Source organism: Pleurodeles waltl, chromosome 2_2 (genome assembly GCF_031143425.1).
Source record: "Pleurodeles waltl isolate 20211129_DDA chromosome 2_2, aPleWal1.hap1.20221129, whole genome shotgun sequence".
In the NCBI taxonomy this organism is placed as follows: domain Eukaryota; kingdom Metazoa; phylum Chordata; class Amphibia; order Caudata; family Salamandridae; genus Pleurodeles; species Pleurodeles waltl.
Genome location: NC_090439.1, coordinates 1,177,613,829 through 1,177,633,391, shown reverse-complemented (window position 1 = coordinate 1,177,633,391; position 19,563 = coordinate 1,177,613,829). Strand labels below are relative to the sequence as shown.

General features: G+C 48.9%; 1 protein-coding gene across 1 annotated transcript in view; it reads left to right on the top strand.

The window, feature by feature from the left end:
* Nucleotides 1-19,563, top strand: part of LOC138283048 (C-type lectin domain family 2 member L-like) — a 733,614-nt gene that overhangs the window by 116,424 nt on the left and 597,627 nt on the right. Inside the window, exon 2 of the mRNA XM_069221187.1 lies at nt 16,839-16,922. Coding sequence (XP_069077288.1) covers nt 16,907-16,922 — 16 coding nt within the window. The 5' untranslated portion in view covers nt 16,839-16,906. The remainder of the gene's footprint in view (nt 1-16,838; nt 16,923-19,563) is intronic.

Below are 19,563 nucleotides of genomic sequence, written 5' to 3'. Positions count from 1 at the left end.
ATCTGTGCCTTTTACATTGCCCTTGGCAGCTGTTGTTCCCTTCCTGCCCTTGGCAGCTGGCAGGGCCTCCTTGCTTCTGCCAGCTGGTGTTCCCTTCCTGTCCTTTCTAGCTGGTGGTGCCTCCTTGTTTCTGGCAGCTGGTGTTCCCCTCCTGCCCTTGCTAGCTGGTGGTGCCTCCTTGCCCTTGCTATCTGGTGGTGTCTCCTTGCCCTTCTTAGCTGGTGGCCCCTTCTTGCCCTTGGCAGGTGGTGCAGGCATACTGGCATGGCTGACGGGTGCCTCCGTGGAGCCTCTCACACATGCAGTAGCTGCAGAAACTATTGTAGCCGTGGACTGGGTGGCTGAGGTGCTGGCCTGGGTTCTGCCCACCCTGGCCCGAAGTGAAGGACGGGAGGGGAGGGGCAGGGAATAGGTCAAGGGTGGAGAGGAAAAGCCTTTTAGGGACACTGGGGCTTGAGAGGGTGAAGGTTTGGGAGTGGAGGAAGAGGGAGTGGTTGTAGGAGGTGTCTGTCTGCTGTGTTTGGGTGCAGGTGCATGGGCTGGATGCTGTCGTGAGGTGGACGGCTGTTGGGTGTCTGAGTGCTTGTGTTTGTGTACTTTGGGAGGAGGGGGCACAGACACAGTGGGAGAGGACACAGGGGATGTATGCATGGATATGGGGTTGGTGACTGGCAGTGAGGGGCGTGTAGTGATAGGCCTGCTGGTGATGGAGGTAGTGGATGAGGATGTAGTGCATGCAGGTGTGATTGGAGATGCTACTGGGAGGGAGGTGGACCAGGAGGAGGAGGGGGACACAGTGGAGACAGTGGATGTTGGTGTGTCTGCATCTGGATGGTGCTTGTGTGAGTGCCTGTGGGATGAAGTGTGGTGCTTGTGTTTGCCTGAGCCACTTCTGTGTGTTGATTTGGGTACATGTTGGTCTGAAGGTGTGCTTGGGATAAGCTGGGATTGAGGGGAATGGGACTGGGTAGAAGAAGTTGGAGGGGGAGTCTAGAGACAGGGACAATGGCTGCTATCAGTGAGCTGGCCAGAGCCTGGAATGATCTCTGTTGGGCCGCCACGCCGGAGTGAATGCCCTCCAGCAATGCATTTGTTTGTTGCAAATTACCTGCTACACCCTGGATGGCATTCAGTATGGCTGACTGCCAAACAGAGATGGATCTCAAGAGGTCAATAGCCTCCTCACTCAGAGCAGCAGGGCTGACTGGGGCAGGGCCTGAGGTACCTGGGGCGAAGGAGATACCCACCCTCCTGGGTGAGCGGGCTCGGACAACTCGCGGAGGGGCTGCTGAGAGGGCGGTGCTGGTACGGGAGGTGGTGGCTGTACCTGTAGTTGGGGTGGCCAAAGAGGTATCCGCCACCGCCAGGGAGCTTCCATCAGAGGGGGTGTCGCTGTCAGAACTGTCTCTGCCGTGGTGCTCCAATTGCAATCCGTCCCACTGGTGTCCTCAACGTCGGTGGATTCGGCCTCCAGGCCCATGTGGGATGCAGCTCCCTCCGTTGCCAGCACCTCTGCTCCTCTGCCAGATGATGCTAATACACACAAGGACAGGGTAAGAAAACAAAAAGGGGGGGAAGAGAAAGAGGATTCACTTGGTCAATGCCAGCAACAACACCACCTTTGGCTTATACAACTCACAAGGAATAGCCCTATGCACTAGGCTATGCACTACCAGTTACAATGCTAGTCACCAGGCCATGGGGTACAATACCTAACGCCATTAGCAGCACATCTGAAACCCACAGGACCCTGCCCAGTATTAGATGCCCACTAGCATTATTGGGGTTGGAGTGCATCAGACCCTGCCAATCATGGAACCTAGCATGCCATGTTCATCCTGGCTTAGGGGTACCCACAGACCCACATCCCCCACCCAGGTAACACCTCAACGCTCGCAACTTCATGATTCTGAAACTGTACTCGTCCCCTTGTGGCTGCTGTGATACCTTTAAGTGCCCATCCAACTCCGGATAGACCATTGCCAGGATGCAAAACATCAGGGGGGTCAGGTTACGACGGACACCCCTTCCTCGCTTGGAGGCCATCCCCAGCCGGGCCTCCGCCGTCTTCCTTGCCCAGCGGCACAGTTCCTCCCACTGTTTGCGACAGTGGGTGCTCTGCCTGTCAAAGACCCCAGGGTCTGCATCTCCTTAGCGATGGCACGCCAAATACCCTTTTTCTGATGGGCGCTGACCTGCAGAAAAAAATACATAAGAAAAGGTATTAGTCATACCGTCCGGACTGTTACACTCATGGCCAACCGTATCCCTTCCATCCCCTTACGCACAGACATTGCCCACCAAACACGCAGCAGTCTGGCCAGGACTCCTCAGCACCCCCCTCTACGACGCTTACACACACAGCACTACAAACATTCATGCCCCACTCATCGTGCTCACAGTGTACTCACCTGTTTGTCTGGAGGACCATAAAGTAAAGGGTACTGGGGTAGAACCCATCCACTAGTCTCTCCAACTCCTCCGAAGTGAAGGCAGGGGCCCATTCCCTAGACACTCGAGCCATGGTCACTTCCAGACACAGGTCACAGCAGCACTTGCAGTGTAGGTCCTCTCCTGCTGAAGGTCAGGAAGCAAGTGAGTGAACACATAGAAAATGACGGTCACGTCCACGGCAGTGCGTACCGTCACAGCCGGCTTACATCACCATTGGCTCCTGGAACCTGTAGGCTCCAATGATAACCAATGAGGTGTTGCACGCGGTTATCGACCGCCTCCTGCAACGGCACACAACGTCAACGGAATTACCTAATTTCCACTTGTCCGACCTCACAGGTCAGGCAGCCGCCATTTCAGGGGGGAACTGGCCATGGCACCTAACTGCTTCACAGCAGACATAGGCACATCAACGGACCTACACATTCACATACTGTTTCTGTAAAAAAATGCAAGGCATATGAATCTGAGGTTATCTTTGAATATGACCATCTGCACACCATTTTTCACCCAAGAGTTCAACCGCTGAGGATGAATAGGAGATGGAGACATACCCTCGTGTACAGACCCCTGGTGGACCTGGCGACAATGGAGGACAGGCACATTATTCTAACCTACAGACTTGATAGGGCCACAATCCAAGAGCTCTGTGCCCAACTGGAGCCAGACCTGATCTCAGCTATCCGCCGCCCCACAGGTATCCCCCCTCTTGTGCAGGTCCTATCAGTGCTCCATTTCTTGCCAAGTGGGTCATTCCAAGCGACAGTGGCCATGGCAGCAGGGATGTCACAGCCTATGTTCTCAAACGTGCTGACCAGAGTGTTGTCTGCCCTGATGAAACACATGCGCAACTACATCATATTCCCCCAGGTGGAGGATTTTGCCACAGTGAAGGCTGACTTCTATGAAATGGGACATATCCCCAACATCATTGGTGCTATTGATGGTACATATATTGCCTTTGCCCTCCCACCCCCGGAGAAATGAACAGTTGTTCATAAATTGAAAGAGCTTTCACTCTCTGAATGTGTAGATAGTGTGCCTGGTCGACCAGTACATCTCCCATGTCAATGGAAAATATCCTGGGTCTGTGCATGATGCCTTTATTTTGAGGAATAGCAGCATTCCATATGTGATGTCTCAACTCCAGAGCCACAGGGTGTGGCTAATAGGTGAGCCCATGGTCCCCACTCAGTGTCTGTTTGTATATTGGTATGGGTTTGGCCCTTAGGGTGAGTGTCTGGCTAACAGGTATCCCCCAATATTTACAGGTGACTCTGGTTACCCCAACCTCTCATGACTACTGACCCCAGTGAGGAATGCCAGGACAAGGGCAGAGGAACATTACAATGAGGCACATGGGCGAACAAGAAGGATCATTGAGCGCACCTTTGGCCTCCTGAAGGCCAGGTTCCGGTGCCTCCATCTGACAGGTGGATCCCTGTGCTACTCATCCAAGAAGGTCTGCTAGATCATCGTTGCATGTTGCATGTTGCGCAACCTGGCCTTGAGACGCCAGGTGCCTTTTCTGCAGGAAAATGAGGCTGGAGATGGTCGTGTGGCAGCTATGGAGCCTGTGGACAGTGACGAAGAGGAGTCAGAGGAAGAGGATGTGGACAACAGAATAACCATAATTCAACAGTACTTCCAGTGACACACAGGTAAGACACTGTAACTTCACCTTCCATTGCAGTTTTGTGTTGGACATTGTACATGGCAGCCTGATTTTCCAAATTGTATGGCCACTTACTGTACCCTTTGACATCTCTATTTTCAGATATCTGTGCCCCACTCTGGCTCCTGGTGTGTTTACTGCTGCCCACTACAGGTCATACCTATGTATATATAACTGTACATTTGAATTGTAATGTTTACAGCTTGTTAAACAAATACATATTTCAATCAGACAGACTTGTATTAGTTCCAAGGGTGTTTATTTATGTGATAAGAAGTGTAGGGGGTATTGTAATGGGCTGGATTGATGATGGAGGAAAGTCGAGGATAGAGTCCAATCTATTGGTATCACAGGTGCATTGTCCAAGGGGGCATAGGAAGTGGGGCAATGGCAGTTCAAGGTGGACAGGGTGACAGAGTGGGACACAAGGGTGACATTAAGGGGAGCCTTATTTCCTGGCGGGGGTCTAGGCAGTGTTCTCTGGCTTCTGCCTGGATCACAGTGACCTTTTCCGTGGTGGTTCTCCTTCTGCAGGGAGAGGGGTGTTGGTGGCCTGTTGTTCCTGTGGTGGGGCCTCCTGTCCACTAGCATCAGTGGAGGTGGAGGGCTGTTCATCGGTGTGGCTAGTGTCAGGGGCCCTTTGGTGTGCCACTGCCTCCCTCATGGTGTTGGCCATGTTTGCCAGCACCCCTGCAATGGTGACGAGGGTGGTGTGGATGTCCCTCAGGTCCTCCCTGATCCCCAGGCACTGTCCCTCCTGCAGCCACTGGGTCTCCTGCACCTTGGCCAGTATCTGGCCCATCGTCTCCTGGGAATGGTTGTATGCTCCCAGGATGTTGGTGAGTTCCTCGTGGAGAGTCGGTTTCCTGGGCCTGTCCTCCCCCTGCCGCACAGCAGTCCTCCCAGCTCCCTTGTTGTCATGCCTCAGTCCCCTGAACTGTGTGCCCACTGCCACTGACCCCAGGTCCCTGATTATCCTGTGTTTGTGGGGTTGCCTGGGGCCCCTGTAGTGGTCGACACACCGCTGATTGACGTGTCCTGGGAACAGAGGTATGGGCCCGCTGGGTGGGTGCTGTGCTGGTGTTTCCTGAGGGGGGAGGCTCTATGGTGGTATGGGACTGTGCCTGGGTCACCAATTGTCCAGAGGTCCCTGATGGGCCAGGTTGGTCATCCTGATCCAGGCGTGCAGAGCTGCTGTCACCACTGTGGGCCTCTTCTGTGGGGGGACTGGATGTTGCTGGCATCTCCTCTCTGGTGATGTTGTGTGGGGGTTCTGTGGGGATGTAAATGCAGTGTTATTGTTACTGCATGTGACATCTTGTGCATGGGTATGTTTCCTCCTATCGTTGTTATAACCAAAGCAGCTTTGGCTTGTGTGAGGTGTTATTTGGTTGGCTAAGTGATTGTCACTAGTGTGCTTGCTGTGGTGATGGGTGTCTATGCAGGGCTGTGAGTGGTGTCTATGCATTGGTGGTGCATGCAGTGCTGATTACTGGGATGGGTGGGTTGTGATGGTGGGGTGTATGTGAAGTGGTGGGGTGATGGGGGTCAGGGTAGGGGTATGTGAGGGCATGCATGTAGGGGGGTGATAATAGTAGAGATTTGACTTACCAGAGTCCAGTCCTCCTGCTCCTCCTGCCAGGCCCTCAGGTTGCATGATCGCCAAGACTTGGTCCTCCCATGTTGTTAGTTGTGGGAGAGGAAGTGGGGGTCCACCTGCAGTTCTCTGTACAGCTATTTTGTGTCTTGCAAGCACGGAACGCACCTTCCCCCATAGGTCGTTCCACCTCTTCCTGATGTCATCCCTTGTTCTGGGGTGCTGTCCCACGCCGTTGACCCTGTCCATGACTCTCCGCCATATTTCCATCTTCATTGTAATGGATGCCTGCTGTACCTGTGATCTGAATAGCTGTGGCTCTACCCAGATGATTTCCTCCACCATGACCCTTAGCTCCTCCTCTGAGAACCTGGGGTGTCTTTGTGGTGCCATGGGTGTAGTGTGAGTGGTGTGCGTGTGAGTTTGTGTGGGGTGATGTGTTGGGGTGTGTGCTGTGAGGTGTGTGGATGGTGTATGGGTAATGGTGTACCGTGGCTCTGGTTCTGTGGGTGCTCCTGGCGTGTCTCTCTCTCAGTTGTAAATTGTTTGTAGTGGTAAAGGGTTGTGGGTAATGTGGGTGTTTGTTTTATAGTGGTATGGGGGTGTGGTATGTGTTTGTGTGTCAGGTGGGTGTAGTTTGAATTGTCAAATGTGGTGGTGTTTTGTATGTGTGTGTGTATTTTGAGGGCGGCGGTATGTACTGCCAATGGTTTACCACAGTTGAATGTCCACCGCGGTAATACTTGGGTCATAATGCTGTGGGCGTATTTCTGTTGGCTTAACGGTGTGTGTTTTGGTACCGCCAGTTTATCACTGACCTTTGGTCTGGCGGACTTGTGTGTGTGTCTGTATAGTGGCAGATTTCTATGTGTGGGTCATAATACGCGCATCGGTATACCACGGCGGTCGCGGTATGTTGGCGGCAGTCAGCATGGCGGTAAGCGACACTTACCGCCAATCTCATTATGATGGCCTATTTGTGCTAAACGTAATAAATTAATAACTCAGAACGTATTTACCTAATTTTGATAATCTTGGTCTTAAAAATTTTATAATCTGAAATATTTTTGTAAATTGGTCTTGAGTTATTCTTTTGAGTGTGTGTGCTGCTTTATGGATACTGTGGACACAACAAATGCTTTGCACCTCTCCAAGATTAGAGTAACTGCAGACCAAGCTACCTTAAAAATTAGAGCATCAGATGATCTAGTTTTTACCTCTGTAAACCAACATGTGTTTGCCTGAACCCTATGCACAGTGCGCCTAGCTTTTCACACTACATAGAGAGCCAGCCCTCCACAATGGCTATGTCTAAACTGGAATGTTATGCTGAGCAAAAAAAAGACGGATTAATTAAACCCAGTTCTGTGACTTGGGTTGAATGTTTGTATTGTTCACCATTCCATCCGTTATCCATTCTTTTTACTTTTGTCATCCTAAGTGGCATGTGTATGCTCAGGCATGTGTCCCATGCTCACTGTGCCACTGGATTAAAAAAAGCCTGGCTAACGAGGAGTGATACCCCCAAATCAGTCCCAGGATGCTTGTTTATGGTTCAGGAAGGACTTGACCTGGCAGTTTGGGCTGGACTGTTCCCATGGGAGCAGTATCAAGACTGATTTACATATGGCTGGGTCCAAACTTCGGTGGTGTGGTGAACAAAAAACAATGATTTAAGCCCAGATCTGTGATTTTGGCTGAATGTTTGCATTGTTCTGCATTCCATATATCATCTGTTCTTTAATTATGTGTTGCCTTAAGTGGGAACGGTGTGTGCAGGAGTGGGTATCATGGTCATGCAGCCAAGCCACAAACAAACAGCTATGTCCTAGGTGTGGGCACCCTGGGACATAGCAGGAGCCAGCCCTGGAGGGTGGCGGTTCCCAGGGCCATCAGTGGCTCCACGAGCGGCATGGCGTCATGAACAGAATAACAATGGCATAAACCCAGATCTGTGATTGGAAGTGGTTGTTTGTATTGGTAAGCATTCCATCCATCATCTGTTCTTTTTACTTTTGTCGACTTAAGTGGGAAAGATATGCCAGATGTGGGTCCCATGCTCACTGTGCTACTGGTTTCAAACTAGCCTGGCTGATGGGGGGGTTGAGACCTCAAATCCAGTCCCAGGATGCTTATTTTAGCCATGATAGAACCTGGCCTGGCATTTTGGGCTTGACCTTTACTATGGGGAAAAGGGTGAAGACTGATCTGCATATGGCTGGGTCCAAACCCAGCAATGAAATGACAAATTAAACCCAGATCTGCTGCTGGGGTTGAATGTTTGCATTGGTCAGCATTGCGTCCATCATCTGTTGTTTTTGCTTTTGTTGCCCTGAGTGGGAAGGTTATGCCAAGACGTGGGTCCTGTGCTCACTGTGCCACTGGATTCAAGCTAGCCTGGTTAATGAGAGTGGATACTCTGAAATCAGTGTCAGTATGCTTGTTTCCAATCCCAGGAGGACCTGGCCTGGCAGTCTAGGCTGGCCTATTCCCATAGAGGGCAGTTTAGGAGGTTGGCCTGGTTTGTAGTGGGTACCTAACGTACTTACACCTTATACCAGGTCCAGTTATTCCTTATTAATGAAATGTAGGCAGTGTTCTAGCAACTTAGGCTGACTAGAGGCAGCTGGAGCAGAACAGCTTAGGCTCATCTAGGAGACATGCAAAGCTCCTGCAACACCACTATGACTACTCAGCACTTATACACAATAAAAGACAATACTCAGTGTTAACAAAAGTAAAGGTACTTTATTTTAGTGACACAAGGCCAAAAATATCTTAGAGACAATATTCCTTCTGGAAGTAAGTATCATACACAAGGTAACCAAAATCAGGTAAGTAAACAGTCATAGAATAGTGAAAACAGTAGACAATACCATAGATTGCAATAGGCCAAGGGGCAACACAAAACATATACTAAAATAGTGGAATGTGAAAGACGGATTCCCCCATGGGCAAGTGTAGAGTGTAGAGGAGTGCTGGGAGTGTAAGAAATCACCAAAGGTAAGTAAAATACCCCACCCCAGAGCCCAGGAAAGCAGGAGTAAAGTACAGCAAGTTTCCTCAGGACACACTACAAGTCGTGATAAAAGGATTTTGCAAGAACCAAGCAATACTGCAAACAACAAACAATGGATTCCTGGAGCTGAAGACCTGTGGAGAAAGGAGATCAAGTCCAGAAGTCGAAGAAGAGTCCAGGAAGGACAGGAGCCCCTGCCAACCTGAAAGAAGGTGCAAAAGTAGATTCACTGGTCAGAAGACAAGCACAGAAGTGCACCAAAGAAGATGGCTGCGGGTTCCTGCTCGGTGCAGGAGATGTCCCATGTCAAGTTGTTAGATACAGGCTGTTTGCGTCACCAAATTTGGACAACTGGACCTTTGGGCAGTCTGGGTCACTTCGGTCCACCACTTGTGCTCCAGGAAGCAAGCTCGTCATCAGGAGAGGAGTCCCAGAGTATCGGTTGTTGTCATGAAGGGTGTCTGCTGAAGCAGGAAAGTTACTTTGTCACTCCACAGAAGATTCCTTTGGTTCTTCTGGTGCAGGGTGAAGACTGGCAGTCCTCAGAGCGTGTACACCTTGGAAACTGTTGCAAAAGCTGGCTGGAGCGGAAGTTGCAGGTCACAGGAGTCGTCCTGGATACGTTGGTGCAGTTACAGTGGTTCCTGGAGCAGTCTACAGTTGCTCCGACAGTCATAAGCTGAAGCAGAGGATGCAGAGGAGTCTTGCAAACCGAATCTGAGGAAACACCCACACGAGAGTCCCTAAATAGCCCTCAGAGGAGGAATGGTCAACTAACCAGGTATGGACCTATCTGGAGGGGTCTCTGATGTCACCTGCTGGCACTGGCAAATCAGATGCTCCCAGAGTATCCCAGCACCTTGGAATCCAAGATGGCAAAACCCAGGGACACTCTGGAGGAGCTCTGGGCACCACCCTGGGGTAGTGAAGTACAGGGGAGTGGTCACTCCCCTTTCCTTTGTCCAGTTTTGTGCCAGAGCAGGGGCTGGGGGTCCCTGAACCGGTGTAGACTGGATTATGCAAGGAGGGCACTATCTGTGCCCTTCAAAGCACTTCCAGGGGCTCTGGGAGGAAACCCCTCCTGTGCCTGTAACGCCTTTTCCCAAAGGGAGAAAGTGTAACACCCCTGTTGCAAAGGAAATGCATTGTTCTGCCTTCGTGGGATTGGGCTGCCCAAGTACCAGGAGATCAGAAACCTGTCTGTGTGGTGGCAGCACCTAGGGCTGCAGTGAAAACCTCAGAAGACTGGAATGGCAGTACTGGGGGTCCATGGTGGAGCCTCCAGGGTGCATGGAATTGGCCCCCCAATACTAGAATTAGATTGGGGGTACAATTTACAGTTTCTAGACACCTCACATGGCCATATTCGGAGTTACCACTGTGAAGCTACATATATGTATTGACCTATATTTAGTGCACACTCACGAAGTCTTGGAAAATTGGCCTGGACAACGTGAAGGGGTGCCCTTACACACAGGTACTATCCAACTAGCCTTCAGGGTCTGAAGTTTAGACATATAGGTGACTTATAAATTACCTAGTGCAGTGAAAACGGCTGTGAAATAGTGTGTGCACTATTTCACTCAGGCTGCAGTGGCAGTCCTTAAGGATTGTTTGTATGACCGCCTTATCAGTGGCAAAAGAAATGCTGCAGCCCATAAGGATCTCCTGGAACCCCAATGCCCTGGGTACCAAGGCACCATATACTAGGGACTTATAAGGGGGTTCCAGTATGCCAATCTGAATTGGAATATGGAGTCACTAAACTATAGTAACAAATTTGGAAAACAGAGTGAGCATAAGCACTGGAGTTCTGGTTAGCAGAACTTCAGTGACACAGTCAAACATACTGACAACACGCATAGACCACATACTATGAGCATTGGGGTCCTAGCTAGAAGGATCCCAGTGAGACAGTAAAAACACATTGACAAACACTGACAATCAGGCCAAAAATGGAGGTAACCATGGTAGAAAGAGGCTACTTTCTCACAGGCAGGGTCAAACCTAATTTGTATATGGCTGGTTCCAAACCAGGGGGCTGTGGTGAGCAAAAAGATTATGGATTAGACCCAGATCTGTGACTGAGGGTAAATGTTTGCGTTGTTCAGCATTCTGTCCATCATCGGTTCTTTTTGCTCCTGTCTCCGTCAGTGCGAAGAGTATACGCTGATGTAGGACCATGCTCACTGTGCCACTGGATTCAAGCTAGCATTGCTGATGAGGGGTGATACCCCAAAAACTGTCCCAGGATTGTTTTCATCCAGGGAGGACGTGGCCTGGCATTTCGGGCTGGACTGTTCCCATGTGGAACAGGTTGAAAACTGATTTGCATATGGCTGGTTCCAAACCAGGAGGCCGTGGTGAGCATAAAACTATGGATTAAACCCAGATCTGTGACTGGGGTGAATGTTTGTAAGTTCAGCATTTCGTTCCACATATGTACTTTTGTTGCTTTAAGTGGGAAAGGGTGCCCCAGACGTGGGTCCTTTGCTCAATGTGCCACTGGATTCAAGGTAGCCTGGAGAATGGGGGGTGATACCCCAAAACTGGACCCAGGATGCATTTTTTGCATCCAGGGAGTGCCTGGCAGTTTGGGCTGGACCGTTTCCTTTGGGAGCAGTCTCAAGATTAGTTTGCAAATGGCTAGGTCCAAACTAGAGTGGCGTGGTGAGCAAAAAAATGATTGATTAAACACAGATCTGTGACTGGGGGTGAATGTTTTCATCATTCAGCATTCTGTCCATTATTTTTTATTTTTGCTTTTGTTCCCCTAAGTGGGAGGGTATACCCAGACGGGGGTCCCACACTCTCTGTACCACTGGATCCAAGCTAGCCTGGCTGTTAAGGGGTGACACCACGAAACCTGGCCTAGGAGTTTGGGCTGGAGTGTTCCTCTGGACATCAGGGTAGAGAATGATTTACATATGACTGTTGTGGTGTTGTGAACAAAAAAACAATGGATTGAACCCAGATCTGTGACTGGGGTGAATTTTTGCATTATTCAACACTCATTTCATCATCTGTTCTTTTTGTTTTTGTCTCCCTGTTGGTCCCTAAGTAGGAAAGGTATGTGCAGACGTGAGTCCCTTGCTCACTATGCCTCTGGATTCAAGCTAGCATGGATGATGAGGGGTGATACACCAAAACCGGTCCTAGGATACTTGTTTCAGGTCCAGGGAGGATCTGGACTGGCAATTTGGGCTGTACTGCTCCCATGATGAACAGGGTCAGGACTTATTTGCAAATGGCTGGGGCCAAACCGGAGTGGTGTGGTAAGCAAAAAAACGATGGATAAAATCCAGATCTGTGACTGTGGGTGAATGTTTGCATTGTTCAGCATTCTGCACATCATCTGTTCTTTTTGCTATTGATCCCATAAGTGGCAAATGGTGTCCCCTGATGTGGATCTTGTACTCACTGTGCCACTGGATTTTGCTAGCCTAGAGAATGAGGGCTGATACCCCAAAACTGGACCCAGGATGCTTGTCTCCAGCCCAGGGAGGGCCTGGCAGTTTGGGCTAGACTGTTCCTGTGGGGACAGAGTCAAGATTGGTTTACATATGGCTGGGTCCAAACTTGGGTGGCATGGTGAGCAAGAAAATGATGGAATAAACTCTGATCTGTGATGGGGGATTAATATTTGCATTGTTCAGCATTCTCTCCATTATTTGTTCTTTTTGCTTTTGTTCACCTAAGTGGGAAGGGTATACCCAGATGTGGGTCCCATTCTCACTGTGCCAATAAATTCAAGCTAACCTGGCTAAGGAAGGATCATTGCCCAAAAACGGTTCCAGGATGCTTGTTTTATGCCCAGGGAGGACCTGGACTGGCAGTTTGGGCTGGATGGCTCCCATGGGGAGCAGGGTCGAGAATTACTTGTATATGACTGGGTCCAAACTGGGGTGTCATGGTGGGCAAAAAAATAATGGATTAAACCCAGATCTGTGACTGGGTGTGAATGTTTGCATTGTTCAGCATTCTGTTCATCATCTGTTCTTTTTGTTGTTGTCACCCTAAGTGAGAAGGGTAAGCCCAGATGTCGGACCGGTGCTCACTCTGCCACTGGATTCCAGCTATCCTGGCTAATGACAGCTGACAACCTCAAACCAGTCCCAGGATGCTTGTTTCCAGTCCAGGGAGGACTTGGCCTGAGAGTTTGGACTGGACTGTTCCCATGGGGAACAAGGTCAAGACTCATTTGCATATGGTTATGTCCAAAGATGACTGGTGTGGTGAGCAAAAAGAAAAATGGATTAAACCCAGATTTGTGACTGGGAATGAATATTTGCATTGTTCAGCATTCCAGCCATCATCTCTTCTTTTTGCTTTTGTCACCCTAAGTGGGATGGGTATGTCCAGGCTTGATGAGGGGTAGTAACTCAATATCAGTTCTAGGATGCTTGTTTCTTGTCCAGGGAGGCCTGGCAGTTTGGGCTGGATGGGTCCCCTGGGGGTCAAGAATGATTTGCATATGGCTGCGTCCAAACTAGGACTGCATGCTGTAGGAAAGTGCCTCTTTTGACTTGGTCATTCTCCCCCTACTTTTTACCTGCTATCTGGTGCGATTCTGACTGAAAGTGCACTGGGTCCCTGCTAAACAGGTCTCCAGTGCCAGATCTCTTTCCGTAAAACTGCACAGCCATTTTCTCCATTGGCAACCCTTTAGTTGCCACTGTAAGTCCCTAGTAAATGGTACCCCTGGTACCTAGGGCAAAGGGGACTAAAGGAAGGCCCCTGAGGGCTGCAGCACAGATTTTGTCACCCTCAGAGATCCTCTTGTCTAAGTGTGCACAGTGCTGCCTTCACAGGATGTGTGTTTTGTTGCAGACCTAAAATGAAAACACAACATTGCATTCATCCTGTGTGCCCTGTCCCCTGCACACTGCATGTAATATATGTAAGTCACCCCTCTGGCAGGCCTTCCAGCCCCAAAGACAGGGTGCATTATATTACATGTGAAGGCATAACTACATGAGCAGATATGCCCCTGCTATGTCTTTGTCGATTCTCAGACATAGTAAGGGAACAGTGCAGCCAGTTTAAATACATGTGCTGGACACTTCCCCAGCTGCATGATGGCCTCACTGACAATAGGGATGTTTGGTGCCAAACATCTCACATTAATAAACCCTCACTGAATCCAGTGGTGGATTTATTAATACAAACACTCAGAGGGAACATTTGAGGTGCCCCTTTGAAACCTACCAACTCCTAGGTAGAGCAATGCCTAGTCAGAGCTAGTCCAGCCACTTTAGACTGAGTTTTGCCCCCTTGAGGTGAGAACCAATGCTCCTGCGGGCTCAGAACAAAGGCCTGCTCTGGGCAGAGGTGTGACCTTCTCTCCCAGGCAGGATAGACTTACGTGGGCAGGGAGCTTGAAATACCTTGCCACCTTTGAAATGCAACCCAGACCTCTCCAACTGGTGGAGGAGGCCAACTCCCGCCTCTGTGCCACTGTGGGTGCACACATGGTACCAACCTGAACCTTGCTCAGTGCTAGCCTGAAACCCTGAAGATGGGGTTGCAAGTTGTATACTTATCGGAGAAAATGCATTCTTGTTTTCTTTCAATAGGCTAACATTGAAGACTGAAAATTGCACGGTTGATTTTTGAAGCAGCAAAGTATTTTTAATTTAAAACACAACCGATCTGTCGGTCTCAGCTGGTGATACTGGGAGGGTGACAAATCAAGGCGTCTACTGGCACGCTTAATAAAAACAGAACATCAACCCCAACCAATCCTAGAAATGCATGATGACCATGGAACACCAGTACAAACACAGCAGGCTGTTAATAAGATATTTGCGTCCCACCTACAGAGGGTTTACACAGACGACCAGGGAGTGATGGTGGATCAGCGAGTGCGCACTTACCTGCAGACAATCCCGCTCCTGAGTTTGACGCCAGAGGCTCGCACGTCACTGGAGACCCTGATCAATCGATTGGAACTCTTAGAAGCAATGACGGCTTTAAAACCAGCAAAATCTCCAGGTCCTGACGGCCTCCTGGCTGAATTTTATCACCAGTTCTCTGAAACTGTGGTAGATAGACTGCTAGAAGTATATAATGAGGTGTTGGAGAGGGAGGACCTGCCGGGATCCATGAACTATGGGTGACAACTATACAAAAGAACCCTCATGCTCATGATCTCGATATATGTCTCCTGCCCCCCTTTATACAGGTCCAGAACTCAATATCAGTAGAGCGTTGGCAAAGGGGAGGGTGTTTGACACTAGCTGATCTGGATCTGAACAGGCAGTTTATTTCCCTGCAACAAGCTATGGAAACTTTTGCGCAAGGGAGGGGACAGTTTTTTCAATATGCAAAACTAGCGGCAACGGTGAGGCGATTATGACCAACATTCCCAGAGGCTTCAGACCTCACACAGACACTCCATCATCTATTGTCCAAGACAGGAGGGGGCGTAAATTAGTGACACACTTACATTGAGCATTACGATCGGATAGACCAGTGAAGCAATTAAAAATAGAGAGGAAATGGGGAATAGTAAGTGAAGAACCACTTTCCCCCGATGACTGGTCCCAAATACACGAGGAAGTTTGGAGGGTATCGGTTTGTGCCAGATTTAAACAAATACAATACTACGTAATACACATGACCTACCTCTCACCCAGAAGACTTCAGTTGATTTACCTGGTACGTACATATTGGAGAGCTGTCACAGATTGTGGTATGCAGAACATGGAGCATGGAAGTATCTAACAGCATGCCTCATTCAGAATCCTGCCCTTTTGCTTATTTTTATGTCAGGAAATTCATTAAGAAACACACGTTAAGAGGGATGCCTTTGGGCCTGATCTCACTTGTGCTCATTCACAAAGTAGTTACTAGGGAACAGCTACAGGTACCAGTCAAGGGCTTTTCAGATCAGACTTCAAACACCATTTGGGGAAATGTTTCTGTATTGTACCTGCTTAATATTCATTGTGACCTGGCATGGTCCATGGTACATGGCTGCCTGCCTCTCTGCCATTGTTGTGTTCTAGAACCCCATTTGATGTCAGGAAGGGTTGTGTTTAATCCAATGACCATCTTTTTTGGTACTGCCCTAAGGCATGGAAGGTGTAGACTTTAGTAGAAGTATGGCTCTCCCCGTAAAAACTTGCCTTATTACATATCTATGAGGCCATGCGAAGCCACGCAGGGTGGCTTTACGTTGCCTCATAGATATGATTGAGAGGCTTGCACCACCGGAGCATCTAAAAAAGTGATGCTTCGTCTGTGGAGGCCTCATGTAAATAAGCCATTCGGGGGTAACATGAAAATATTACATAGTGAAGCCTAACCAGCCTCAGTGCATAATATTCCACTTTTCTACACTCGCACTGTGGTAGCTTTCTTCACCTGATAAAAACACCAGGGAACATTCTTGCGTCTGTCTCACTTGGAAGGTTCTCAGATGGGAATGCAGGAGCCTGCCCCCCACAGAACTCCAATCCCGACAGGAAAACCACAATGAAAACACAAGCCAGAATGCATTTACCAAACCGGCAGCACAGTGCCCACGCTTGAAGACAAAGACCAAACCGAAAGACAAGAAACTGTGCAGAGCTGCACCAAGGAACACACTTATATCAAGAAAGTGAAACTAAGGGGCTTATATACAAGCCTGTCTGTGCCACCAGAAAGTCACTTTTAGTGACGTTCCTGTGGTGCACACTGCAGGGCCTTATTTACAAGGGTATGTAAAGCCACCCTGCATGGCTTTTCATGGCCTTGTAAATATGGACTGAGGCAATGCAGCGCAAGTCGCTTCGTTGAATCACCCTGCGACAAGGAAGAGTGACAAGGACATTACGGTGGGTGCTCTCATGTAACAGCCATGGTATTTGACACATTCCAAGATTTTTGAGATTTCATGAACCTATGAATGTGCCTGTGGAATGCTCAGCGGTACAAAAAGACTCGGATCCGTCTTCTAGTTTTACCCAAAATGAATTTGTTTTATTGAATAACGTGTAGTAGTCACAACTGTTCGTATAGTGCACATCTACAACTGTTCTTTTCCTGGCGTTGTTTCCCTTAGGGTCTTCTTGTGTTAATATCTTGTTATGTTCTTTCCTTCCTAGGTTGTGGTGGTCTCCTGGTCTCGTCTCTCTCTTGCTCTATCGTGGAGATCCCGGAAAACCAAGAAGACATGAACAGGACAACTGGTAAGTGGCGTTGTGGGGTTTGTTCGGGCTAGGTTAGTAAGGGAGGGGGAGAGTGAAGGAAAAATTATTGAGGCCGGTGTGTTAGGATTATCTCCTTGTGAGGCTGTGACAGAGAGTTACAGGGTGAAGTGATTCTCACACAACTGTTTGATGCTCAGCCCAGCCTGTTCCCCTTTTCTACCCTCAGAAGAGGTGTAACAAGGAGAAATACCTTTATATCCCCTTGTTTTTCGCCTTTCCATGTGTGCTGAATTATGCAGCACACATAGAAGGATGAAAGCGCATGTTGTGATAGTTTTGTGTGCAGGGAAACTTGTAAGTATGATCCTAAATACAAAGGGGGTTATTTACAGCCCAGGCGCAGTGTGAATGCCATGCAAAACCACTTTGTAAAGCAACACCCATGGATTTTGATGCAGTATCAGATTTACAAGAATCTGTAAACCTGGGAATGCATCAAAATCCTATGCCTCCCCAGGGGAGGAGCAACAAGAAGAAATATCTTTATTTCTCCTTGTTTTAAATTTTTCTATGTGCGCTGCATTCTGCAGCACATGTAGAAAGAGGAGAAAGCCTCCATGGATCCTTTTAGTGCAGCATTGTGTCCCTTGCTGCACAGAAACCATCCTGTCTGGGACGTAGGCATCCTTGCACCATGGTGTAAGAGGGCATGCGTCTGTGCTAAGCAGACTTTTGTGCACCAGCACAGAGGGAGAGGACAGAAATGTGTTGTATCTTGTAGACACACGCATCTCTGCCCTTTCCCTGTGGGGCAGCGCAGTGAGGTCCCTCGCTGCACTGCACTACCCTGCGCCATTGGCTTGTAAATGAGCCCAAAGTGTGTCATTTACCTGAATCAGACTCACTAAAGTAAAGCTAATGCTGTCCATGCACAAACAATAACGAGCATAGAATATTCTATTATCAAAAACGGAGGGACAATCATGTTCAATTTGTTTAAGCAAAACTTTTAGGCTGTCACCCTGCTCCTTTTACAGGATGTAATTAATCCTCTCTGTTAGAAATAGGGGTTCTGGTTGGCAAAGTATGGACCCTGCACAAGCAGGAACCACCGCTCTAGTCAGGGTAAGCTACACGCACACTTAGGGCCTTATTTATAGAGAATCGGCATGAGGCAGCACTGCAAGCCACTTTGCTGCACTGCCCTATACCGATTTGAAAGGGCAGGAATGCACCCTCTCCACAAGATACAGTGCATTCCTGTCTTTTCAGCTGGTGCTCATATGGCAACCAAGTGCCAACACAGGGACCCTTGCACCGCGGTGCATGGGTATCTGTGTTGTTGGCATGACAGTTTTGGGGCAGGAAAGGTCACCTTCCTGCACAAGAACAATCACAAGAAGCATTTTCCTTGTTTTACGTGTGCTGCTGAATGCAGCACATATTGAAAGAGGAAAAAAAAGAAAGAGAAATGTAAACATTTCTCCTTGTTTTGCCTACTCTGGGGAGGCGTACGTGTTTGCCGCTGCCCCATATTTACACTATGTTGAAAATCTGGGGCAGTGTCAAAAGCCATGGGTGTTGAGGGAACACCCACAGCAATGCCCATGGCACGCCTCCCTGACGCATTGAGAGGCAACGTAGCGACTTGAGCTGTGTTGCCTTGCACCATATATACAAGGCCATGAGAAGCTGTGCAGGGTGGCTTTGCGTGGCCTTATAGATATGGGTTGTAGGAGGCTGGCCTGCCTTATAGTGGGTACCTTGTGGTACTTACACCTTGTGCCAGGTCCAGTTATCACTTATTAGTAGATTAGAGGTGTTCTAGCAGCTTAGGCTGATAGAGGTAGCTAAAGCAGATCAGCTTAGGCTGAACTAGGAGACATGTAAAGCTCCTACCATGCCACTTATATCACTTAGCACTATATCACAAGAAAACGCAATACTCAGAGTAACTAAAAATAAAGGTACTTTATTTTAGTGACAATATGGCAAAAGTATCTCAGAGGATATACTCCCTTAGGAGGTAAGTAATATACACCAAATATACACACACAGCCAAAATCAGTTAAGTAAACAGTCAGAAAAGTAGTGCAAACACTGTAGAACACAATAGAATGCAATAGGGCAAAATAGGCCTAGGGGCAACACAAATCATATACTCCAAAAGTGGAATGCAAACCACAAATGGACCCCAGGCCTAGTGTAGTGTGTAGAGGGTCGCTAGAAGTGTAAGAGAACACTAAGGGTGTCCAAGATACCCCAACCCAAGACCCTGAAAAGAAGGAGTAAAGTTGCCCTACTACCCCAGAAAGACAGTAAAGTCGAGATAGGGGATTCTGCAAGGACAACAAATGACTGCAAAGCACTGAAGACGGATTCCTGGACCTGAGGACCTGTAAAGGAAGGGGACCAAGTCCAAGAGTCACACAAGTGTCCAGGGGGGTGTAGGAGCCCACTAAACCCCGGATGAAGGTGCAAAAGGGCTGCCTCCGGGTGGAACAAGCCAAAGACGGAAGATGCCAGGAACTTCTCCTTTGGTCAAAAGATGTCCCATGGAGTGCTAGAGGATGCAGAGTTGTTTCCACGCAGAAAAACTGAAAACAAGCCTTGCTAGCTGCAAGAGTCACAGTTGAAGGTTTTGGGTGCTGTCAGGGCCCAGGAAGGACCAGGAGCTCGC